The sequence below is a fragment of the Aulonocara sp. 'chitande type north' Nkhata Bay genome, linkage group LG1 (genome assembly GCF_057382095.1).
Source record: "Aulonocara sp. 'chitande type north' Nkhata Bay isolate Kocher_YH1m ecotype deep benthic linkage group LG1, A_spYH_male_GT1.1, whole genome shotgun sequence".
Taxonomy (NCBI): domain Eukaryota; kingdom Metazoa; phylum Chordata; class Actinopteri; order Cichliformes; family Cichlidae; genus Aulonocara; species Aulonocara sp. 'chitande type north' Nkhata Bay.
Window position 1 is genome coordinate 30915889 of NC_141344.1, and position 26442 is coordinate 30942330.

The 26442-nt window shown below is 43.2% G+C and overlaps 1 protein-coding gene across 9 annotated transcripts in view; it reads left to right on the forward strand.

Annotated features, from left to right (window-relative positions):
• Positions 1-26442, forward strand: part of neo1a (neogenin 1a) — a 152923-nt gene that overhangs the window by 99606 nt on the left and 26875 nt on the right. For 6 of the 9 annotated variants that reach the window (XM_086293365.1, XM_086293401.1, XM_086293375.1 and 3 more), the window contains exons 6-9: positions 7767-7921; positions 8132-8252; positions 23023-23257; positions 25699-25853. In XM_086293365.1, coding sequence (XP_086149491.1) covers positions 7767-7921; positions 8132-8252; positions 23023-23257; positions 25699-25853 — 666 coding nt within the window. The remainder of the gene's footprint in view (positions 1-7766; positions 7922-8131; positions 8253-23022; positions 23258-25698; positions 25854-26442) is intronic. The other 3 variants (XM_086293392.1, XM_086293421.1, XM_086293430.1) reach the window with 1 other exon arrangement.

Here is a 26442-nt window from a genome sequence, read left to right on the forward strand (position 1 = left end):
GCTATGTTATAACAATAAAAGTGAGACTATTTACATACTTGCAATGTGAAGATGAGTGTAGCCTATGTAGCCTTATCAGTGAGGTAATCTGGGAAAGAAAAGAGCAGACAGATTGGACTTTGCAATGGAAGGATAATCTGGTGATGTGATGTGATGACTCCACAGTTCCCCTGTTTCAGAGTGGTGGGCGTATCAGGTAAGAAGAAAGGTGGATGGACTGATGCAGCCATCATGCCTCATATCTACTGTACAAGCCTGTAGGGGCAGTGTTATAATCTGGAGTTGCTGCAGGTTTACTTTCTGCAAGAGTAAGTGCCCAAAAAATGAAGTCAGCTGACTTCCTGAATAAACTCAATAGTTTTTCTGTCAATGGATTCTTTTTCCTCCCTGATGGCTATATTCCAACACCATAATGCCAGGATTCACTGGGCTCAGACTGTGAAAGAGCAGTTAAGGGAGCACGTGTACTGGCCACCACAGAGTCCAAACCGTGTCCCCACTGAGAATCTTTGAGTGCTGGAGAAGACTTTATGTTGTTAGTGTTAATTGATTTTTAGTTTTTGATTGCACTTTGGAAAGATACGGTTTTCCCATCGGTTGTTAGTGAAGAATATATGGGTTGCAAAAAGGCCCATAAACACTTACTTGGTTTGAGCATGCCATTACGCAGAAATGATATTGTATTTACATGCTGCCTCGTCTGGCCTCATTCTGTTTCTAGTTAATCCAAGTACTGTCTGTGTAGCCAAAGCCTGTAATAGCTTATACCTCTGTGCCATAAAGCTCCAATGTTCACTGTTAACACCATGTAACTGAGAGACATCGGTGGCTGGATGATATCTGGGTTTCACTGTAATTTTACACTGTATTTCACTCCACCCTGCTGCGGTTAAAGCTCATCAGTGTACCAAAGGAGTGTGTGAAAAAAGTGTTTTCATGTAGTGTTTTGTTTCTAATACATGTATGTGTACGTCTCAGCATGGGATTACACTGAGAAATAGTAGCCTCTACCTGCGATACTTTTACAGTAGAGGTCCAACAAATGTAAAAAGTGTACATTGCACTGTGCACTGTTTGCTTCTTGAGACAAAATTTCACCAGCTTGTACCAAGCAGTAGTCCATTTATGATTCAACAGACGGTACTCTATACTAAGAAAACTGTAAAAAAAAAAAACACTATCTATTGCATATCCTGCAAATCTTACAGCTGTGGACAAAGCAAGGAAATAAACAAATATATGTCTTTTCAATTTGTCACCACATACAAAAAGAAGCTTTCAAAGCGATACTGTCAGCAGCTGTCACACATAAGCAATGGCTGTCTGAGAGCAGTGTGCTCCCTATCTGTCTTTTTATGAAATATAATCAAAGTGTCAGTGAGTTAAAGGGGATTCGAGTTAGAGAACTTTTACAGCAGTACAACTCCCAGCAAGACAGGAAGTTTTAAAAAATGCGAGCCTCTAAACAAGTGTTTACAGTAACGTTTAGCTCAGCTTTCCACTTGAATCACATCATTGGACCCTTCACAGAAACAAGTGTCAGCACCCTTGTATGTGTTTGTGGGATAACTGCGAGTTTGTTTGAGTGTGTGCTCTGCTCAGTATGATTTTGTTTGACATCTCAGCCTCTGTTAGAACTGGCAAGAGGATAAATGAAGCCAAAGGAGGCAGTAGCTTTTCATTATGGTCTTGCATTGCAGGGGGCACCACCCAGACCTGGACTTTCTATATGGGTGTGTGTTTTGTGCAGGACAAAAATAGTTTCCCCACAAACGTACAGTATATGTTACCAGTTTTATGAGGCTTCTTGTCAGTGGCCCTCATTTATGGTATCATCATGCTATCAAGTTAATTGGTCTGGCCTGTAAAAGACTCTTTCCCAAAGGCTGAGCACTCTGGAATGTTTTTACCATGTTACAGAAATGGATAAAAATAGCAACGAACATACAGACGTGCTCAATTTACTCCTTTTATTATAAAAAGGAATTTTTTTTTTTTTTTAAGTAAGTCACTGAAGGTAATGTGAAAAAAGCTTCACAAGACTTAATTTTTATGGGCAGGGCTAAATAAAGAGGTTTGTAGCAGCCAGATCTGCTAATCAAATACATGTGATTAATTCATTGTCTGCAGTTGTGAGCACCTTTTATAAAAGCAGAAGTCTGGGCAGGTTGGATCATTCAGGTGTGTTTACACAGTGCCACAATCTTCCCAGAACTGGATGTCCCAGGAAATTCACCCCAAGGTCAGACTGTGCAGGAAAAAAAAGAGAGCAAGAGAGTGAAAGAGAGACAGCTCCATCTCAGACTCTACAGGCCTCAGTTAGAATGTTAAATATTAAATTTCCTGAGACTACTGTTAGAGTTGTTAGCAGAAAGCCTTTTCTCTCCAAAAAGAGTATAGTTACATGTGAACAAACCACAAGACTTCTGTAATAATGTTTTTTGAACAGATGAGACCAAAGTGAAGATGTTATGCACAGTGCCGTGTTCATCTCGGCACAAATGCCTCCTATAAACCGTCAGCACGGTGGGGGAGGGGTGACGATTTGGGCTTCTTTTGCAGCAACAGGGCCTGGGTACCTTGCAGTCAATGAGTCAACCATGACCTCTGTATACCAAAGTATACAAACGTGAGGCCAGCTGTAAAACTTCCACCCAAATCGGGTCATGCAAAAGCACGATGATCCCAAACACAGCAGTAAATCTGCGACAGAATTGCTGAAAAAGAAAGAGTGGAGATGTTGCAATGGCCCAGAGTTCAGCATGCTGTGATGCAATCTGTGCATAAACAAATTACCTCAACCCTCAATGAGCTGAAGCAGCCTTGTAACGGTGAGCGAGCCAAAATTCCTCCACAATGATGTGAAAGTCTGATAAAGTCATACGTACAGAAACCGTTAGGGGACATAGTGAATCATGGAGTGGACTTGGTTATGAAAACTTTAATGTTCATATGACTGTATGTCACAACTGTAAATGCTCGGCAGAAAACACAGTTCCATTGAGCCCTTCTACTCCCCACCAGCAAAGGCAACGTATGCTCAAAGTATTTATTTTTTTTCAAGGAATAGCTTTCTCTAAATGATGCATTGAACGTTATAAATGTGATCAAATCTGCTGGGTGCTTTGGCACACAGTCATCCAGCTGCCCCTGCAGCCACTTGCAGTTACAACTCGTCCAAAATAAAACAGAAACTTTCCATTTAGCTATTTAAAGAATGCTAATCTAATAAAGGGAAACACCCCTAACACAAACGCGTTTTCCTTTTTTCTTTTTTTCATAGCAGCTGTTATCTTATCCTCTTTCTGACTCCATTGTACGCCTTCCAGTTTAACCATTGTGTTAGCTTCTCATGTGTGGATACAGGAGCCACTTCTCTGACCCTTGGAGGGCGTATGGAGGAAGCATAGCCATAGCTAGGTGTGGCTTTTGTAGTCTAACTTGTTGCTTATTTGGCTCTTAAAATAGAAATGTATTAACCAGCTTAAAAAAATGCATCTATTCAAGTCGTCCCAACCAAAAATGTAGTCATATTGACCTCCCTTCATTGAGAAATGAGCTCGACACAAATATTTTCCGTAATAAATTTGTTTCCTTTTGCTCTTCTACTGAGATCATTGCCATGACAGTAATTAAATTTACATAAAACATAGCAGACCAAGGTTGATGCACCCAATTGCCAGAGATTCTCCTGTAACAGCTGACAACAATAGCCCAGTTTAAAGCAAAGCGTGCATATGCATTGCGAGTAAATCATCAAATTAGTTCTCTATTTTGTTTTCCATGCGCTCGGAGCACTTCCAATTGAAGGTTGAGTAGCAACAGCAATCTGTTTGAGCTCTACTGAGAATTGCTCTGAAATGAAGGCAGAGCAGACTCCTTCCTCTATGCACCACGTTTGCAAGCCCCGCTTTAGCATTTCATTGACGCACTCGTGCCTGCGCTTTCGCTCAGTTGTTGTTATATCAGAAAAATCCACAGATTGAAGTCCTACTCTATGACTCTTCCTCTAACAAGACATTATTATCTGCTCGCTGACTTGGAATGCAAGCACCAAGCATCCCTCTTTCAGCCTTATTGCTGAAGCTGTTTGTTTTGGCCAGGATTAAGAGTAAAGCTGTTATCTTTGGAAGAGCAGGAGGGGTAATTAGTGCAGTCCAAGCTTGACTTGCCCTCAGAGTAAACCCAGACTGCCCAACACTGTTTTTTCACTTCAGGAAGCTAACTGGACTCTGGCCAAGGTATCAGAGTGGTAAAATGTCTTGAATTTTTGTATCCTTTCGCTTTAAGACATAATATATTTACTGCTGTGGCTTACATTTTATGGGATATATGCTGAAAAGTGATTTATTTCACCTTTTGCGTCATCTCGGGAAGCAGCTACAGTACTTTCTTTAGTTCTTTGTGTTTGATATATGTATCAGTACAAATAGGTTTTTCTCCCTCTCTATGACTCAGTTCAGTTTACTGAAGCTTTAAGTAAAGCTATCTCCCCAGAATCCCTTCAGGAATCCTGTGGGGTTTTGTTTTAACAAGCTCATAGCAAGACACGCACATGACCTTTTTGTGGCCCTCTTTTAGTAGTTCACTGGAGTTGGTGCAAGTCTGCATTAAAGCTTCTTTTACTAAGCTACCGGCTCGAGAGATAATACAGCCCCGAAGAGCTCGTATCGCACTTCCTCTGGCTGGTTTCCCTCCTTTTACATTTGTCTAGCTGTTTATTTCCTCTCCCATTTGTTTCCAGTGTCTGCATTCCCTTTAGTTGTTTTTTCTGTTTCTGTTGGGTTTCTCTTTCATTACAGAGTGGTATTTATGCTCCAAAACAGGGCAGCCTGTTTAGAGATATTCCAGCTGGTGGAATTTAGCATTTGTGTGTGTTTGTATATGCGTGTGTCTGTGAGCCATAGACTGCGGGAAAACGTGTTTATGAACCACTCTGGATTTGGACCGATCGCATGGATCTTTTGTCAGCTCCTCTAACCAAAAAATCCAGCTTTGCTTGAGAGTGTCGTTTATGAGAAATGGGTGAGCTGCAAAATCGTTGCACAGGCACCTGTTAAACAAAGAAAACGCACCCAAAACACACACCCTTTGCTCCACACAGGCACCGCGGGGAATTTTCCATATAGACATTGTACCACTGTAAAAACAGGCTGCCAATTAAAGGTCATCAGGCCTGCTGTTGGACTGACACACATTTCCCTTACCCAGCCCTTAGCTATATTGGTGTATTTAGACATTTATAGTCTTTCCTCAGTCCAAAAGGTTCCAAATGTCAGAACACCATTTAGAGAAAATGGTGCATGTCTGCTCAGATGGAGGGGAGTTGGGGGGTAAAGATGGAGAGATAGGGAAGGAAGATTAAGAATCAGGAAACAATTGGAGACAAAGTGTAACAGAGAGAGAGGGAGAGATAAAGAGAGCTGCAGGGCACCAGCCACCATCAAAACCTGTCTCACCAGCAAATCTTTATAGGAGGCTCTGCTACACACACTGATACAGACATTCCAATATGAACCAAACACCCATATGAATGTGGGGAGTGTGCACAGGCTGAGACAGCGTTGGATGTACAGAAACATATGTTTGCATGCATAAGCAAGTGCTTAGACACACACACCCACACCCACACAAGAAAGAAAGCAAAATCGACCCACTCACACATCGCCAGCGGGGGAGGACACAAACCCAGTTATGTACAGCATATAGCAGAAGTAATAAGGAGACAAAACAAGTATCCTGGCATGTTTAAAAATTCCTATCCAAACATTATTCAGCCTTCCACGCAAACACAGACTCACACTGACTCGGTGGTGTCTCAGCCTCGTGTGTCCCCGACACACCAAAGCAAACCAAGGATTCCACCTGACTGTGCTGCGCGCATACTAGAGGCAAATATCCAGGGGACACCACACTGTGAAGCACATTATTCACAGCTCACACGCCTCCCTGCAGGGAACACACGCAAACACACACACACACAGGTGGATACACTCTTGTGCACACGCAGACACACACAGATCGGGATGATGTGGCTGTCTTGGCAGTCAAAAACTGGCAAGACAGCCAATAGTCAATAGACAGTCAATAATAACCTCAGAGGCCCGCGGAAAACCGAGATGCTCATTAAGAAAGCAGAAGGAAGGTTTCAGTATTCTGTGGCTCTGTGTGCCTGTTTTGTGTTTGACCCGAGCTCATACTGCACCAGACTACAGCAGAGCACTTTTTTTGTGTTTGCTTTTAAAATAATTTTCAGCATCAACCTGGAAAAGAAACTCCACACCGTGCTTTATTGGTGAACTTGAGATAATACTGCACATCTTAAACTGGAGGGTTTATTCTCCAAGTGTCACGCGTGAACTTGTTGCAGTTGAAAAACCGTTTGAGGCCATGAGCATTTTAAAGGCCACGTGATGCGAGCATTGAACAGAGTTTGTTACCAAAGTAGCATTTAGCTCGATTTTTGTTTTGACCTTAGAAGTATACGCTCCTTACATAAATGAGAGGGATGCGGAAATGTGTTTGAAAAAAAAGAAAATCAATGAAACTTCAAATGTTTGGCAGATGTAATAATTCCGCATCAGTTTATGTAGTTGTAGTTGCAGCATTGTACCAGACAAGGTAAGGAGGCAGGAAAGGCGGACCTGCGCGTCTTTTGGCTCTGTGTTTTTAGATAGCCGTGGCTTTGTGTGCAGCTTCTGTCGAGTTGTGTCTCTCCCCGCCTTTGCTCCATGTGCTGTGTGTAGAGCATGGAAATAGCAAACAGATGGGCAAAGTGCATTTCAAGGTCAGGGAAATACAAAGTTGACACAGAACCCAATGTGTCCCGTAGCTCCAATAAGGCCGTTATTGTTAAAGAAATGTGTGGTTTTCTTTTTCTTTTTTCCTTTGTGGTTTTAATTACAAAGAGTCTTGAACGCCTTTCTAGCGCTAAATGCTTTCCCCAGCAGTATGAAGGCTAATCTGTTAACTTGTGTGTTACAGTAAATTAGCCCGTGTTACATCAAGCAGATGAAGATTTGACCTCACAGCCTGCTGCTGACTAAAGCCCAAAAAGAAGAACAAAAAGAAAGGACCTTATCCGCCCACTGCAACTAATATCCAATCAGCTCCTGTGAATAGTCGCAAAGTAGATGCTAATAACCAGCCATCACCGCGCCCAGGAGGCTGATGGCAAATCATGACACGCAGCCACACAATAACAATACAGTCATTTAAATTGTGGTCAACGAGGTCGATGCTTATCAGAGGACGCACGGGTGTAGCTGCAGCGTATACGCATGTGCACACATAGTCCGTCTTGCCCTCTTCTCACAACACGTACAGTCCAATTATAGAGAGGGGACGGGGCCCGGGCCCTGCGCTCCTGGTGACCTTGTTCCAGGACAGATTGATGAGGCACTGTATCGCCCCAGCAGATCAAATAACTCCTCTCTGGCCCTCATTAGCAGGACTAGGGGAGTTCGGCTTAGCCGGTGTAGTGTGCTGACAGTACTGCGCTAGTACCAAAGTAGCTGCCTTTCAACCAAAATTGTGTGAACCATGCAGAAAATAATTAGCTTGTTGCTGGATGACACTGTTTACTGTTTCTACTCTCTCTTGGCTGAGAGTTTAAGGGGAAGCATGAAATAATTTCATCTTGTTCCTTTTCCAGCAAAGGCCATTTTCAGCGACGTTTAACGTTCCTTGTTAGTTTTGACAGATTTCACAAAGAAAAGGTTCAATCATTAAATGTAAGTTTTCCTTTTTTCGTGTGGACTCCACAGTTTCCCCGCAGTTCGTGAAGCGGCCGGCCAACATTTATGCCCACGAGTCCATGGACATCATCTTTGAGTGCGACGTGTCGGGGTCACCGGCTCCCACGGTCAAATGGGTCAAGAATGGAGACGCTGTCATTCCCAGCGATTACTTCAAAATAATTGTAAGTTCATTCAGTGCTGATGTGCTGCCTTTTTTATTTTTTTCTTCCAACCTTTCCTTCACCAGAAGTCATTGCGAGAGTTTACATCATCGGAGCGTCACGAGAAAGAGTAGGAAATTGATTAGAACTGCTGCTTGCATTGATACCTGTGTATGTTTGTTATTCCAATTCACTCTTTTTTTTCTTTTTTTTTCCCTTCCTGCTTTGTAGGAGGACCACAACCTGCAGATTTTGGGTCTGGTCAAGTCAGACGAGGGCTTCTACCAGTGCCTGGCAGAAAACGATGCGGGCAACATCCAGTCCAGCGCCCAGCTTATCATCCTGGATCCAGGTATGCCAGACCTGCTGCTAGTGTGCAAATAAGATATTTTCCTCAAGCAGATAAAATCAATTGGTACTTGAGGAAATAAACACAAAAGCTGTGAATTGATGAGATTTTTTTAACAACAAAACAATCAAAGGCAGCAATGACTCAATGAAAGCAATGAAATTCACCGTGTCTGATCGGTTTTGCTCTGGCAGGCTAGATTTGGAAACATCAGTGGCATTCGGACACAGTGATTCTTGTGTTTATTTCTTAGCCTTTAACAGCTAAACCTCCATATGAATCATAGCCGCTGGAGCTGGACTTGTTTTCCCTGAAACTGCTTTAGTATCCCTAATGAAGTACAGCAGTAGGTACATGCAGTTTATTAAAGTTCCAGTCTCATGTCTGGATTTTTTATTTTTTTTTTAGAGAGAGCAATGAAAGAAATAATCTCTTCAAAAACACCCTTTCAGCAAAGGCTTGAAAAACGTGAGCTGTAAAGTTGGGGTTTTCTGTTGTCTGTACAGTTTTCCCTGTTTGCGAACGTCTGAATTCTCACAGCTGTGCACATCTGTGAAAGTGTGAAGAGTGACGGAAACAGAAATAATACCACTGGGAACTTGTTATACCAGAGGTGGCTCAAAGGGAACAGAAGTATATCTGACGGTTGCTTTGCACAAAGTCCATTCCACATCTAGCGTCACAGAAATGCCTCGCTGCTTGACCCGAGCCCTTTACAAGGCTGTGGATATTTTGTCTTTGGACATGTAAGGTGCTTTAGGTAAACATAAGCTCCACATGCTGTATAAAGTGAGAAGCTGCAACATAGCCAAAGACGAGCTTCAAACATGAAGTCCCGTGAGCTTTAGAGTGCAAGGCAGCAACTAAAGCAGACACTTAAGGACAGTGGCTACAGTTGCTGAAAAGTACAAAGTGCCTCCAAAAATAGAAGCTAATGCAGAGGGAAAAAACGTTAACATCCCAGTTCTTGAGGTAGTTTTGTTTCATTACCTCTGATCTTTAGAGAAAATGTAATACAGCTTAAATTTGCCGTCATTTGCACGGTCATAATAATCATAGTCTAACCCACGGGGCTAGTGAAAACCTCGCCACAGTCCTCGCAAACAACGACAACTTCAAGACCATAAACGAGGCGCATTTTCTCTGAGCGGCGTAATCTAAATAAAACGAGGTGGAAAATGAGAGACAATAAAGCGACGGGGGCAGTGAAGGCGAAAACAAACCCTAATACAGCAGAGATCAGAAGTTGTTCGCGTAGCCTTTACATTGTAATCGTTGCTTTACTGCTGACTCGTAGCGTCCCTTTCTCTCGAGGAAGATGGCGAAAATTTAATCAAGCGTGAACCCCCCCCCCCCACTTACTCGAAGCAGGTGGCTAATGAATTAGCATAGCAGTGTCCAACCGGTGGCACCTCCAGCTGTGTCATCCCCGCCGACTGGAGGACATTAAGTCAGAAATAATGATGACCTGCAGCTCATTGTGTATTTGTGTTTGACACCATTGATAAGGGTCTGCCTACTTTACATGGCCTCAAGTCTTTTTATCTTTTCTTTCTTTTCTTTGACTTGAAGATAAATGGGATGAATTACAGAGGCAGCTGGCCTTGTACATGAGGTCCGCCCTGAGCACGGCTTTGAAGAAATTAATCTCTGTTTAATCCATAAATATCACAGGGAGTCTTTTCCTTTTGTTACCGTTCTGATTGCGTACATCTGTCTTGGTCACAGTAATGCTAATCCAGACACACTTACCCCAAGAAAGCTTTCCAGCTCCCTGATTATTCATCAGGTTATTATCCCGACTCTCATCTGATGTATGTAGGAAATAACAGAGTCTCCATGGTACTGTTCATTTTTATTCTGCAAATCGTTGACATTTTGCGCATGTATAGACGCATCCACAAACACTGTATCAAAGTAATTTCCCCTCTCAAAGGTGCAATCTGTGCCTGCAAATGGTTAATCAATGGCAACGTGTTTAAAATCATCTCATTTTCTGCACCTATTTGTGTTTCGCGGTGACGGCTCTGATGAATGAATCTCAGTAGACTCTAGTAAAGTCGTATCTTTCTCCTCGGTGTCTCCTCTCTCTCCTCCTGAGCTGCGGCGTGTGCAGGCCTACTCTTCCACACCCATCTGTCACCTTTTTCTCGAGGCCTTCCTCTCACTGTCTTTCACAGCCACCTGCTCTCTGTGATAATGATAATCCAACACAGTGAGCTTTGTGGTAATTGTGCTGTACTCAATATAGTCCCCTTATATGGCTGCCCCTTCACAGCTGGACATCTCCTTCTGCTCCGTGCTGCCCCTTTGTGTTTACCGCAGTCAGGTATTCCCGCTCGCACCTGCCAGGCTTGAATCATCCTGAAACGCGGCCAGGAAAACACCCCGTCTGCCGGCTGCCTTGCAGTCGGCGAGATAAGCCAGGGACTTGCCACAGGGATAAAGTTGTCTTCACCCAACAGGGAAATCAATGGGGTGAACTGCATCTAAATACCCAGCGGCTGCAAGTTGGCTAATATTCATTAGTGGCCATAATCTTTGCGTCTTGACACTGCCAGCTGCAGTTAAATCTAGCTCCACTGATGGCTGCCACTCGTGGGTGTTTGGAATGGAAAAATGTCAGCTGTTAGCATATGTATAGCATTTTGGCAGTTATTTATAGTGATTCGTCCTCCACATCGATACAGCTGGCTCTAGTAGTTTACAGCGAGCGGGTTTGTGTGCATGCTGCATAAACAAAGAGAAGCTTTTTAAACAGATTTTCACCTTGCTAGGTAAAAGCTTTGAAAGTTGCAGAGGTTTGGTCAAAAATCGGGACCTCAGCCTGCAGTCCTAAACCAATTTTGTGCACATTCCACAGTCGTGTGCAATATAGGTCAACTAGTTGCAAACAGATGTGGTTCAACTGGAGCTGAAATACCAAAAATGGAACTCGAGGGGACCTAATTGCACGGAGTAATGCAGTCTGAGTAAGTGGCTCTTAATGTCCCTTGTAAAGCTGCCACATTCAGACTTGTTGTTTTCTGGAGGCGCTGGAAGCTCCAAGTAGCTGTGCTCGTCAGAGTCATTACGCACTGTCAGCGAAAATAAAGCTACGGCGAAATTGTTTGCCTCCTCACAAACTACATCCTCACAAAATAATTAACAAGTCTGCATATGTGTACCAGTGTTGTTTGTTTTCTCCCACCCCCTCCTAATTGTAAGTTTCCTGAGGTTTATTACATTAAATCCAGATCACATGTACAATAACTAGATAAGAAATGACTGATCTAATCACAAAATGTTCTCACTAAGTGTGTGAGTCAACAAGTGCTGAGGGTTTTATCAAATTCCCGGCAGACTGGCCCGTGCTTTCCTCACAAATTATAAAAATACATCCACTAATGATTGCGTGATGACTCTATCCTGGCATTTTTGATATTTGCCGTCCACAATTATATCTTACTGTCGCATGGGGAGCGACTGGTCCGCTGCAGAGGATGTGCCCTTTGAGGAATTATCATCTCAAACCATCTATTGACAGTTTCCAGCCCTTTTCAAACACATTATTAGTTTATGAGTTGAGTGTTGATGTGCGATAACTGCAGTGGGTGGCACTTAGAGCTGGGAGGGGAAATGGCTCATGTTTTTTTGCTGTTTTTAACTTTGAAGTAGAATTCCTAGACAAAGCAGTTGTTTATGCGATTGCCATCTTTGCGCGTACCATACAAAAAGACTGTGATTGAAGTTTAAACTAGTCCAAGTTTCACAATGTAGTTGCTTTTTGTGTAGTTTTCGCCGATGCAGGGAGGACCGTATATTTTATTTTCAAGTTTTGAATTAGATTTGTGGATGAAAGAGACATTTAGGGTTTTTTGTTTGTTTGCTTTTTGCAGATTGGGATCTTTAGCTTGTCTAAGTAGATCCCCACTTGTCAAAAATTGCAACTTCATGTGTAAAATGCAGAGAGATCTACACTCAGCGCTAGCAAACAAAAGAAGTAGATGTTCTCCTCTGCTGTTTGCCCTTCAGTTCATATCTTTAGCTTGTTTTGAAGTTTGCATAAATTCGAGCTGCGCCCCCATTTGCATGCGAATACTCACATTTGATCCTTCCACATGCCCTGCCGGCTTCAATCTCGAAATACTCTTTCATGACTTTTCTCTGTCCCTCTGTCTCTTCTCTGTTCCCCTCAGCTCACATGAATAATGTTTTGACATTTTGCCTCCTAGTGACCAAATCAAGTACTTCACTGGAGAGCCTGAAAGCTTGTTTGGATGCACCAAGCTCTGAGAGCTCATCTTGTTTGAGGTGCAACTGTTACAAGTGAATTTCATACAAATGAATGGGGGAGGGGAGGGGGTTACACAGTCACACACTTCAGGTTACACAGTTTAAAAACATCAGTCGCTGTGCAGTGCTGTGCAAGACGGCTCCATGAATTTTACATCCTTTCTCCTGTAGGCTAGCACTCCTAGCCGTGTTTCAGGTCGTGTTATGATGAAAGGAGGATGACACTCTATTCCTGATGCAAATGTGTTTATTCAAGCTTTTGTTAAATTCAGAGCTTAAACAGGCCTTGGTTCCTTTCAGCGTTTCCTTCACCTTCATCCTTTATCTGACACTGCAGCCATTAGTCTCCCCTCCCCCTGCCGTAGACCTGTGGCAGCCAACAGAAGAGTCCTGCCTCCCCTCTGATCAGGGGTAGCAGACCCCCATTGAGAGATGGCGATGCGTCATCGATGCCTGAGTGCTCGCTGTGTCCCCTGAGCTTCCTCTCCCTCCATCACTCTGTACTTATGAGTGCAGGCAACAGACTTGTTGTCATGCTACGCTGACATGTGGGGGTGTCCCCTAAGTTGCAGTGATGATGGCTACATGAAGGGCCCAATGAGATACCTGAGCAGATATAGAGTCATTCTCACTGCAGCTTCATTAGTAAATATCAGTTAGGGAGGAGGGTTCACAGTAAAGAGACATTTGTAGAGCTGTTGGTGAGTCTCATCCTTTTTTAATGAGGCAAGGATGCTTAGTCCTTAAAAAAAAAGTCAGTTTGCATCATTTGGAAGGAAGTGGAAGTTTAACGCTGCTTCTGAACAAATTGGGACTAACGTGAGCCTTTCTGTCTAACTAAACCTGCAGGCTAGCTCAGGCAGGGAGCTGGAGCTGCACTATGGCGTCATGGAGGCTCGCGCCATGCCTCACTCTCCTCATGTCAAATACCGAAAATGCAGTCTGAATTAAAGGTGCAGAATTTCCAGAATCTCCCTCTGACATGTCAGCGCTACTGCGCCAGATGTGCACAGCTCCCAGCTGTTTCAGCTCATCCGCCACCCCAGGATGCATCTGTAGACTCCACGGGAGATGTTTACCCATCTCTCCCCAATTTTATACAGCGATGAACTGAATGTGTAAGAGTGGAGAACAGAAAATGCCTCCAACACCTTCTCCCTTTGGAAAACAAAACAAACCATAAATCAAACTTTAATTGTTTTAATGTTAATAAGAACATCGTTGACATTAAACAACTGCAGCACAAAAAAAAACTATCCATAAAGCAAAGTTGTTAGACTCTGCTGAGTGTATACTAAGCACAGAATAGTCCAAGAAAGCTGTTTAGGACAGACTTAGTAGCCAGAGGCAATGCTGTTTACTGTGCGAACAACACAAAGCAGAGAATGCCCCAAATTCTTCCACCTCATGTTCTAAAGAGCTCTGAGAGAAGTTGATTTTTGCAGCAGTTTGTAACACAAGCAGACTCTCGTGTTATTGAGGCTGTACCGCTTTAGCATAAGGAGTCATTGTTTCCTCACAGAGCACTGATGCACATGAGAGATGGAGAGGAACACAGCAGCCTAGATCCGTTGTTGTACAGATGTGCACACAGGAAGGGTTTTATGCACAAATCTCTTGATGCTGAAGCTGCATTGTTGTTTAATACAAATTGAGAGGTACTTGAATTTATATTGAATTAAAGGCAGAGAGAAAGATGACAAGCAATACATAAAAAAAAAAAGGAGGTCCCTAATGTACCAATACTGCTGGCAGTGTAGTGCACTGCAGTAACAGCTCGCGCTAGTAGCAAAGGAAGAAAACTAATGTGATATAGAACGTAAACATATTATGATTACACTACAAATGTCGAGTTTGAGGAGGTACAGCAGGGGAGGGGAAAAAACCCTCCCCTTAAACACATTTGTAACACCGAAGCCACAGGCGGACGATCCTTCCACTACATCGGCACCGGAGCACCACCCTTATTCCCTGTTCAAATCAAGGAGTGAGAATAGGCTGCTAAAAGACCCTTCCCTCCAGCCAGACTCCAGCAGCACTGAATAAAAGCTCGGGCCTACTTCAGGGAATACGGTGTGCTCCATCATCTGCTAGCAGGGTCACGGCCAGGCCAGCAGGAGCGAACGTGCAACACTGTCAGCATGTGAATGTGTCAGCTCGGCGCAGAGCGATGCGCTGTGTTTTCAGTTGGCACGGCCTGCATCGTAAGTGCAGCCTGAACACCAGGCACCGGTGTGAAAGTGTGACTGCTGAGCATATCATGTAATGCCGGGATGTACATGCATGTACACAAACGGTCGCCCCCGGCCTCACCGTATGGCCACAGGCGCAAACTAAATATGTTTCACCGACTGATCCACATAGACTCCTTCATAGCAGTTTGTTAAACCTAGCCTCTGATCACTACTCCAACTTGCTTTTCCTCGACTTCCTTTTGTTCCTACAAGACGCACAAGCGACATCGTTTGTTGGCGCTTTATGAAATTTGGACTGTCGGTCATTGATTCAACTGTGTGGTAATATTTGAGGCTGCTGTTTTGTCCACAAATGTGGACAAATTTGCACAAAGCAAACATCCTATTATGATGAAGAGCCTGTATTGCGATTCAGCAGAAACGGAGATAAGAAGCCTTAATAAGGAGACTGTTGTTGCCACAAAGCATAAGCTAATAAAGTGTATCTGGAGGATGAAATTGCCTAGGGAAAAGAGGGGGGAGGGGAAAGAAAACTAGTTCTTTTCCCACATGAAAACATCAGTAAACACCAAATTTACCTGTTTTCCACCAGCCGAATTTCACATGCAGCACACGTAGCTGCTGCTTAGACGCTGCATGTGCTTTAGAACTACCTTATCGTTACACACAGTGTTACTGGTCGATTAAGCAAATATGATAATATTGTTGTTTTATTAACGGTGTTGTAGTTTTATTTATAAATTCTTGCGATTATGGAAAAGCAATCTCAAAACAAATTAAGGGACAGAGAATATTAATATTATGTAAATTTCTAAATTCTGCCTCATAGCGAGGTGCATTGAAATTCAAATTTGGGGATAAAGTCTTTAAATGTGCACACAGTGTCCTAAACTGAAAAACACGCAGATAAACACACACATACACGAGCGCACAAAATCTGTTTTGGCACACACAGACGCACACCACGTTAGTGATAGTGATTAGTGAATGCGTTTCCCCACCGGAGGCTGTAGGAAGCTGATCAGAGGGATTGTTACCTAAATTGATTGTGAAGAGCTGAAATCAGCCTCCACCAAATTGCTGTTTGTGCGGGTGCTGATGGCAAAGTAAGTGTTTGTGTTGTGGTTGTGTCTCTCAGGGATGGCGTTTGGCACGTGTGTGTGTGTATTTACAGGCTGGGGCGCTCTCAGCACAGGCTGAACTTTTCTATGGGTTGTATTTACTCAAGCGTGGTGAAAGCTTTGCCTTATTTATAAATGCTCTGACGCCTCAGTGCTAACTGCAGAATGTTATGGGTGCCTATTTTCCTCTTGTTTTGCACGAGAAAGTAAAAAAAAGGGATTAAAATAGCTTTCGGTGTACTTGCGTCAGCTCAGGTTTTGTTTGGGGGTTTTTTGAAGGTCAGTCTTGTTATCGAAGCCAGCTTGAGGCTCGACTGCCCGCGTGAGGGCTGGTTTTCACCAACACCTGCCCTTATCTACGATATAACACCGTCCACCTCCAACACACACACTCATCCAGGATGTCGATCTGATGTTTTTGGACGTGGACAGTCCTCTGGGTGCAGTAATTGAAAGTACCGAATGAGACGAAAACATCACTTTCCCTTCACACCCTTCCTTTAGCGGCAGGCGGCTGACCTCTGTGAGCGGCGCCACCAAAGCCGGAGCTCGTATTTTTCCTGTTAGCCTCCACAGCCCCCCCAACCTCCTCACTCAGCTGAGCCTCCCAGTTTCCATAAGCTAAAAGTAGAATAGTGAGTAACGTCACAGTGGGTTATGGACACCCCACTGCTCACTAGCGTAAGTGCATAGCTGCTTCTTGCTGGGCCTGTCCGAGGGAGGCGTCGTTATTGGTGGGAGTCTAATTAGCGGGCCTGTTTGTTAGTGAATCTCCAAAGACAGGGGGGTGCAGCTGCTCTCACTTCTCCCAACATCCCATTTGACCTTTTCAGGCCTTTCTTTGGTTGTTCAGCTCTACTCGCTTTATACATGAAATGCTGCTGCTGCTGTGTATACACACACACAAACGAGCCATAACGTAGAGCTTTCCTGGAAATCAATTACTTTATTCCAGGGCTCTCTCTGTTCCCTCGGAGAGGTTGTATTGTGTTTGTGTACCTCAGAGGTAATAAAAAACAAAGGCGCGCAGTGCAGAAAGAAAGCCCGTTTCCCGTCGTGGGCATCGGTGGTAAAATGCTCTGGAGATCCGCGGCAGCATCCCTGGCTGTTTTTGATCTGCTTGAAAGGCGAGCCCAGGAGACCTCTCGTCCCCGCTCTCATCCAGCATGTGGCGCACGCGATACATGTGACGCAGATTTGAAGCGTGGAAGGTGGAGTGTTGTGCTGTATACCATAGCTGCACGTCTTCATTTGCATGCGGAGTCTGGGCGAGCAGATTTTAGCCTCATGTTCCTTCGTGTTTCTGTGAGTGTGTGCTAAAGCGAGGTGTTCAGGGGAACAAAGCAATCACACCCAGATTAACTCACCAGTGACTCAATGAACGTGTGTTGCATGCACACAGCGAGTGACTACTCATCGATATACCTGCCCCCAGTCAATTACAGCCATCATTTCCAAATAGCGGCGTTTGCTTTCTTTGACGTTGTAGGACCCTCTGGGTGTGTCTGTCTCTGTAGGGTGGAGAGTATTTAGCCTTCCACACTCTCGAGCGGGGATTGTCACTCTACTTTGTTTAAAATCTAAATTGTTAGTGCACCAGAAGGCCAAGAGGGGATGCAAACACAGGCATACCATCCAAAAGCGTGCCTCATAGGATATCTCCTACATGTTTGCGAAAAACCTGCAGGGACTCTGCACAATGTTGACTCGGGACGAGAAAAGTGAGATAAATGCAAAATTGAACAAACGTTGCCATTTAAAAAGGAAATCTCTGCAGGGATTCAAAGAGGCAGATTTTCCAGTGGATAAACTGGAAACACACAGAGGCCCTTCCGAGGTTTCAGCCGCCTGATAAAGAGACCGAACGCCTCTGTCCTATTAAAGCATTTAGTACATCACCACAGGGCATCCAGGTGTCCCATGGATCTGTCAGATGGGTCCTGTCGCATCCCACTCTGTCTCCTGCAACACAGGAGCGTTTGGGAAGAGAGCAGAGACGTAAATACATCTGCGACCCACTGCAAATGCTTCAAAACAGCACTCATGGTCTGTGTTCTCTCCACTTATCGAGGCTATTTTTTAAGGGGGGGGGGTTCATAATTTTGGGCCTCGAACTTCTCTCTGTTAGCGTCATGGCTTTCTTATTTGCCTGACTTTGATGTGTCCCCTCTGTACACATGTGCATATGTTTTTTGAGATTGGTATATGTGTCTTTTAATTGGTGAGACTTCTTTATTTCCTGGGAAAAGTGCTGGATGGGAGTGAACATGCCCTAGAAAGCGGTGGAGGAAAAGGGAGAGGAATGTGGAGGCGATGCTGTTTGAGATTTTTTTTTTAACAGAATAAGTTTGAGACTTTTTCCTTTCTGAATTATGTCAGTGAGTCAGTCTTTTTCCTGAGATTCGAGCTACGCTTTAATCTCGACTGTTTCTGATTAGAGGGAATGCGTGCAGTTACCAATACACTCCACCCTTCAGCAATCCAATACTGAATCTCTGTCACGTCCCCCTTGGCTAGTGATAAGGTGTCAGGATACAAGTGCAAGAAAGGTCCCAAGACAAAGATTATATTCCTAACTACGGGTGTCCCTGTAGTGGGCAGGCTGGCTTGTTATTATTTTCTCTCTTTTATTCTTTTCTTCGCTGATGAGTGTCTCGTATTTTTATTGTTTGTGTCATTGGTTTTCATTTATTGCTGTATTGCTTGTAAAGCAAGAAAATCTTTTTTAAAAATGGAGTTTGTTATTGTTGTCGACAGGGTAATTGAAAGGAACCGAGGGGACTCCAAAAAAAAGAATGCTTGGTCAGACTTTTCCTCGCTCTCGCTCATTTCCCTCCTCCCCTCTCACGTCTCTCTTGAAACATTTGTCTTCTCCTTCTGACTCTTTCCTTTGTCGGTGCGTTAAGGAGCTGCTCAAATGTCATGAGCTGTCAGGCTTGCTCATCTTTCCTGTCTTTTCTTTAAAGAGAGTGAAGGGAGAGCAGAATTTATTTAAAACAAAAAACAGCCACAGTTGTCACCAGGAAAGAAAAACGATTCTTCTTCTTCTTTTTTTTTTGGCTACATTTACTAGAGAACCAATAAGAGTGATCCAGTTTGCAGTTGCTCTGTTCTTACAGTTCCTTTTACATTTCAGAGAATTAATGTCTCCACGGATTGTTTTTGTCTTTGTTCAGCGGAAATTTCTTCTAGTTCTTTGTAATAACCTTCGGGCCTACAGATAGGCTGTTCGGTTTTATCATAATGCGACTACTCCGTGTTTGCATAAAACATGACAAAGGCTGTCATTTTTATTTACTTTGGCTTTCATTTCTTTATTGAAAATGGCAGTGTAGTGTAGATAGGGACGGGACATGAAGGGAGAGAGAGAGAGAAGGGGGGTGGAGGGTGATGTGGAACTGATGACTGGCAGTTTTAATTGACTGTCTTCTTTGTGATGCTGTTCTGAAGACTCTCGACTATGCTTTTTGAGTACATTGTTCTTCTTCTTTTCTTGGCCAGATGAAAGTAGTGACTCAGTAATGGACCATTAGCACTGTGCTACATCAGTGTCTTACGCCGTCGTCATTACCGAACTACATTAGACATGGAAACCAGGCCTGAGAAAATCCATTTTGCAAGAGCCTGGTGTGGCTTGCTGAATTCCTTCTGAAAAGGCTATCTGTAGTTACAGTGCTGTGTGTGCTTCCTGCAGACATTCATTAGGTTTCCGTTCTCTCGGTAGAGGTGTGTAAGGCTGAGCCGGTGAGTTAGGCTGGCTCTCTTATCGGTGAACTCGGACCAGTTTGATGGAAATGCAGCTTTGCCCAGCGACGCTCACAGGGATTATGATGTTGGCAGCACAAGATAAAAGTTATGAGCCTTTAGTCAGAACTTTCACACCGCTCCATTTCTTTATTTCTGAAACGTGTTTTGCTTCCATTGAACGCTAAGACGACCCGTTAAGCATGTCTTTGTCCCAGTTGGGTTTTTTTGCCTGGGTTACCCAGATTATTATGCAGATCTAAAGTAACCTTCCTCGTTAAGCCTTAATGCCAGTAATTCATTACCTCTGGCACGGAGACTAATGACACTATTAATCAGCTATGAATAGAGCTCGGCAATAGCAGTGGGAGGCTGACACCTTCTTACTGTAACAATCCCAGGCACACATGTACAAGAGAGATTGTCAGAAGGACACCGAAAACTGCCCAGCATGTCAATTACCTACGGCGGACACGGTGTATGAAGATGGAAGCCGCTCGTAATGATTTTATTTCCTCGCCCTTGTCTGATCTGTGAGGTGGTCTTGATTCTGTTTGTGCTTCAAACTGAGATAACCTCGAAGTCCACACTGGGCAAGAGTACTGATGGACAAATTCGCTCGCTAAAAGAATTATGGCGTTGAGCAGAGTGCAAAGGCAGTGACCTGTTTCCTGTGTCATCTTAGGAGACAATCTTAGACCTATTAAAAGCCCGTTTTCCTCATTTTCTGCAGACATCAACAACCAGCCAACAACTAGTTAAGGTTAATAAAGTTGAGTTAAAAAAAAAAAAAAAGGAAAAGAAATAAAACAAGGTCCAGATATGCATTTCTTAAAGCTCAACTCATATTCTCTTGTGACTTATTCTTCTGTTTTAATCAAGAAGTTGTGGCTCAACAGGGTTCAAAGCAAAACTGACTAATGTGAAGCAAATGTTGCTATCCGACTTTGCTTTTGAAGTTCTTTCAAACAGTTATCATTTGAGGGAAAGGAGAAGGCCTTTAAAGGCATATTTCATTGCTATATAACCATATGTGTGTTGGAATAATAGTAATATTTCATATTTAATATGTGAGCTGGAGCACAGCGTGAGGTTATCAAGCAGGGCCCTTCTGGTTACTATGAAAGAGTAGCATATCTTTTGCCTTCCAAGCTTTTAATCCTTCTTTCCTGAAGATATGGCAAAATTAGTATGCACATTAAAATCTCTAAATTGTTAATTCCATTGTATTCATCTCAATAAATTAATTCTACAGACTCAAGGGACTCATAGATTATTGCCTGCAGGACTTTACTTTTATACAACCTGAATCTGGAAGCAGAATTACTAATTTCCTGTGGATGTTGTCTTTATCTCATCTTCCAGCTGAATTGTATCTTGTTCATAGAATATTCTGAGGTTAAAACTTTTTGAAATATGTCAACAATGAGTCGTTCCATTCACAGTATTTGCCGGGAGTTCCTACTTGCGCTGTGTTTCTGGGTTGTACTCTACTGCGTTCAGATTTTTGGAATTCAGGAAGCGCTTCCCTATTAAGAAACTGAGCCTTTGGTGATTCGGTGAACCTGGTTCGAGTTAGATGGCGGTAATTCTGATGCTTGTGCGTGTGCGAGACGCTTTATAAATGGGGATAATTATTCAGCATCTGGTCATTTACACTGCAGTCAGAAAGTATTAGGATGATAATGTGTTTTTCATTGTTGCTGGCACTACTCCAGCAAACAGGATTTGAAATGAAACCGTGGCGTTGAGGCTGAAGTGCTGACTTTCAGCTTTAAGCTTGTTTGAGGCTGTCATTACCTTTGCTTGGTGAAGATTGAGAGACGGCTGGGTTGTTTTTTGGGGGGTTTTCTTCACCACTTTTAGAACAAGAACCCTAATCGCAGGGAAAAGGCAGCCAGTGTTTTTCTAAATGGTGTAAAATAGTTTTGGCTGGCCACTGGAGTTCAAACAATACTGGATTTTTGTAGGGTAAGGCAAGGCCTCATCACTCAGCTGACCTAAATCCATCTTTTCAGATGAGAATGAATAAAAAAAAAAACATTCCTGAAATGTGCAAGAAGCGGCCCTCCACATATCCTACACAAGGTGTCGTGCTGATGTCTGTGACTTTAACGAGAGTTTGGATTTCATAGACAGATATCCAAATTTGGGCAACAGTACCTTTTTTTTTTCTTTTTTTTTTTATTGAGTGTAGATGTAAACAAGCTAAAATTGAGCCTGACAATCTGTTTATTTCCCATCCAAAGTACTGGAGCATGCTACAAATTCAACAGCAGTTCTTTAGAGCATTACTCGGTATACACAGAGCCCATAAATACGGAGTTGAAGCTAATGTTTCTTGAGTGTTTATATACAGAAAGTGTATACAAACAGTGTCATTTTTCTTTGGGGGTGGGTCAGAATCTTCTATATCATATGTTGGCTTTTATATGATCACAGAAGTCGGTGAACTCTTTGATACGTAAACAAATTCTGAAAGCCAAATTAGCGGTTAGTCCACATGCTGTGACAGATAAATATGCCAGCAGCCGCTTTCCATTCCATCGCAATTTCTCCGGTAATAACACACCGTTTGAGCACAGCACTTGCCATGCGCCTTTCCTATATTTTCAGCCTTGCCCTCCAGTCCGTTTCCCCCCGACCTGCAAACAAATGGAAATGTCATACGGACTAACATTCTTTCCGTATGGTTTTGTTTCGCCTGCTTGCCAGGCAAATGGAAAGCAGATCTCACGAGGTCCGACCGCAGATTGTTCCTCCGAAAAGGAGGAAAAAAGAAAAACACACACACGCACTCGAAATGAAATCACAAACATTTCTGTGGCTTGGCTGTGGAATGCGACGACAGAAGTGCTTCAGCAGCATCGTTAGTTATGAGAAGCTAAAGTGAGAGGGGGGGTTGGGTTAGTCCGAAGCTGTTTTACTGTAAAATAAAAGTCAGACGGCCACGAGACGACTTTGTCCCTGTCACGACAAAGTGTCTCTCCTTGCAGAAATGCAGTCCAATCATTCATTTTAATGCCAATGATTGGCAGGAAAGCCACTGATGGTGAACGTTAAGTGTGTGACACTATGTTCTGCTCCCACTGCCCTTGCATTAGACAGGTGTGTGTAGATCTGCATGTGTAGTCCCTCCCTCTTTGTCAGCTTTGTGAGTGTAGTAGAAGTGTTGTATTGTGGTTCCTTGTCACACCAAGAGTCTTTTTTTTTTTTTTGTTACGTTGTTGTTATTTTGTTTTTTCTTTTTTTTGTTTCCTCCCTTTCTTTCGTTCCACTTTCATTTCCATTTCAACTCCTCTCCTCAACCTGCTCCTTTTGGGCACCTCTGCACAATATTTCTCCCACCCGACCCCGACATGCTACGGCTGTCTCCCTCCCGGTCTCCCTTGCTCTCATCCCACCATCCCTCCCTCCCTACCCCCTCCCAACCCAAAGTCGTAGCCCTGCCCTCTTTCCCTCCCCCTTCACTGACTCCTAACACTACTGACCATGTAACACCAGGCTCCAGAGGTGTAGGCAGTCCAGCAGGGCCTACCTCCTCGGCCCCCCGAGACGTCGTGGCTTCGCTGGTGTCCACTCGCTTCATCAAGCTGACCTGGCGTCAACCAGCCGAGCCGCATGGGGACGAGTTGACCTACTCCATTTTCTACAGCCAGGAGGGCACGAGCAGGTAGAACGCACACTTTCCTGGAGGGGGTACTAATACACGCACACGACTGCTGGCATCAGCACATTGCTCAAGTACACACACTCAGACCACTGAAATATCTGATTCAAGAAGTTCAGTCACTTAAAGCAAAACCTCCTTCTTAAACAAATATAAACCCCAAAAAAACAAATGTTCAAATACCATGCTCGCTTTCCCCCCCAAATAGTTCTGTGGTAAATTTCTCCCAGCTTCACAGGCGGAGGATTTACTGACTGAGAATAAAATTTAAGAAGCTGAGAGGATTTTCCACAAGTCTTCTTTTTTATGTCTTCTCTGTAACATGACGGTAAGCAAAAGCAAACCTTTAATATACAGAATCTGCAAATACGTGGAGCGTACCGATAACTCAGCGAGGTTGTAAACTAGGTCTCCCGGTCCTGCTGCCAACAGGTGAGCTGGTTAGTTTATAGACCAGTGCCAGCATTAATTTAGCAATCATGCCAGTTTCTGCTCTAGTTTCTTTCTCTCCTCTGCTCTGTTTTTGTGTGTGGAGCAGTGATACAGACGTGCATATGGAGCAGAGTAAAGGAGTTGCATGAAGATAAAGTTAGTGCAATGAATACCTCCGAATGTTAATCCATCAAGATGTTTTATTTTAAAGCTGCTCCCGTTACTGCGGATTTTATATTTTCCATTCCCACTTAAAAAAAAAATAAAAAACTAAACAAAAGAATGATGTGGCAGTGTGGAAAGGCCACTGGGACTCCTTCCACATAGAGAGCATGTGATGAAGAGGGACGTGCAGATGCAGAGGGAGAGTAGCTGTGGGTAAGTGGCATCTCAGCCACTCTAAGGTACAAAAAGGATTATTTTGATGGAAAACGCATTTAAATTGAAAGTTTTCAGAATGGAGGGTTTGGGTTTTTTTGGGAAGTTAATGGATGCCAACTAATGGATTAAAAAAATAATGAGGCTTACTAATAATGACACTTATTTTTAAGACTAGGAAGTCCTGTATTAATCAACTTCATTATCAAAGCCAATGTTACAAAGTGCCTCCAAGAAATACAGGAAAAGAAAATTTAAAGTCTCAGCCAAAAGATAATATACATATAAAATCTAATTGAGCCTTTTACACATTAAAAGAAAGACACTGATGTGACCTCCCTGTGTTGGATCAGGTGGATCGCAAGATCCTGAATGCCAAAATTACAACTAAAGAAATTACTAAATCTATTGTGTATTATAAAATGGTAAAGATGGTAAGAGTCCAGGCCCAGATGGGTTAGGGAATGAATTTTACAAACAGCTCAAGATCAAACTTGCTCCATATCTATTTAAACTGTACAACCATGCATACAATGTGGGCACCTTACCACCAACATTGAATAAAGCAGTTATTACTGTACTCCCAAAAAACGGTAGTCTTGGAGGAAGTGGGATCATATAGACCTATCTCTTTATTAAATTCGGATCAAAAAAATCCTGGCTAAAATACTAGCGAGTAGACTCGGTATGGTAATAGATAAACTGGTACATTCAGATCAAACAGGCTTTATACCAGATAGGAGCTCCTTTAACAATCTAAGACGTCTATTTAATATAATTTACTCCTCTAAGGCGCAACAGGACCTACTTATACTTAGCTTAGATGCCGAAAAGGCATTTGATCATGTTGAGTGGCCCCATCTCTTTGCTGTCTTAGAGAAATTTCAATTAGGACAAGATTTTATTTCCTGGATAAAATTACTGTATAAGAATCCCACAGCCAGAATCCTTACAAACCAAACATTATCCACTCAGTTTAAGCTCAGCAGAGGGACACGACAGGGATGTGTTCTTAGTCCATTACTGTTCACTCTTGCTCTGGAACCCCTGGCACGGACAATTCGCACTCACGCTGATATACATGGTTATGACACAGCATATACCTCTAATACTATATTGCTCTATGCTGATGACATTTTACTATACATAACAAAACCCCAAACTTCCATCCCAGCAACTCTCTCCGTTATTGACTAATTTTGGCACCTTTGGCGGTTAAGGGATCAACTGGGGAAAAAGTAAGTATTGCCCATCAAATTTGAAAGCAGTGAGTGGCTTGCATCTCTACCATTTAAAATAACTTATGTGAAAATTACATATCTGGGCATCTCAATAACAAGAAAATATACAGGAATATATATAAAATATACAAGAAAAAAACACCATTCAGTTTTGGAGGACACTCCCTATCTCATTGATAGGAAGAGTGAACTCAATAAGGATTTCTTCAAAAAGTTGGATGCCATTATTATGCACATGTGTTTGGCACCAAGATATTAGGTGCTCTAAATGCCACTTCACTTTGTTTCTTGCAAACCAGCATTAAACAAAACCTTCTGGGTAATTTAAGGTCAGAATGATTAACTGTTCTGTTACCTGTCTGCGTGCGACCCACCCCCACCCCCCCCTATCAGGGAGCGAGTCGTGAATACCAGTCGTCCAGGGGAGATGCAGGTCACCATCCAGAACCTCATGCCAGACACCAAATATCGCTTCAGGGTTGTGGCCCACAATAGCAACGGCCAGGGCGAGAGCTCTGCAGCGCTCAAAGTGGCCACCCAAGCTGAAGGTAACACTCTTGCTCACTTACTCCTCACACACACACACACACACACACACACACGTTTATATGTGCTCGGTAAACAGGACACATAAACACAAAGCCACACTCTAGCCAGTTTGTCGGAAGCGTGCTCACACTGATGCAAACAGGATGCACTCAAAGGAAGCACACAAGAGGCAAATAAACATTCGCACAAACAAATATTCACTCATATGCAGTATACACTCAATTCAAACAGAGACATCCCATATTCCCCGCACACATGGGCACACACAGAGAAGGCTGTTTAGTGCTGTTCGTTAAGGCAGACCACCCAAGAGCAGACCAGAGAAGCGCTGCATTTTCTTCTTTTAAGCCGCTTCTTGTTTACTTTTGTTTACATTTACTTGAATCTTCCGTGTGTTTGGCTCAAAACATGCCTACTTGAGTGAGGAATGCTGGAAATTAGTATTCCAGATTCCAACACTCTCCTCTTCCAGTCTACTGAGAAACTTATTAGGATGTTTTGAATAGAGGACACATAAGCCCGACTGTAGGAAGGAGTAGCAAAGTGGTTCCCTTCCTCTCCTCTCTCTCTTTGTGTTTGAGTGTGTAA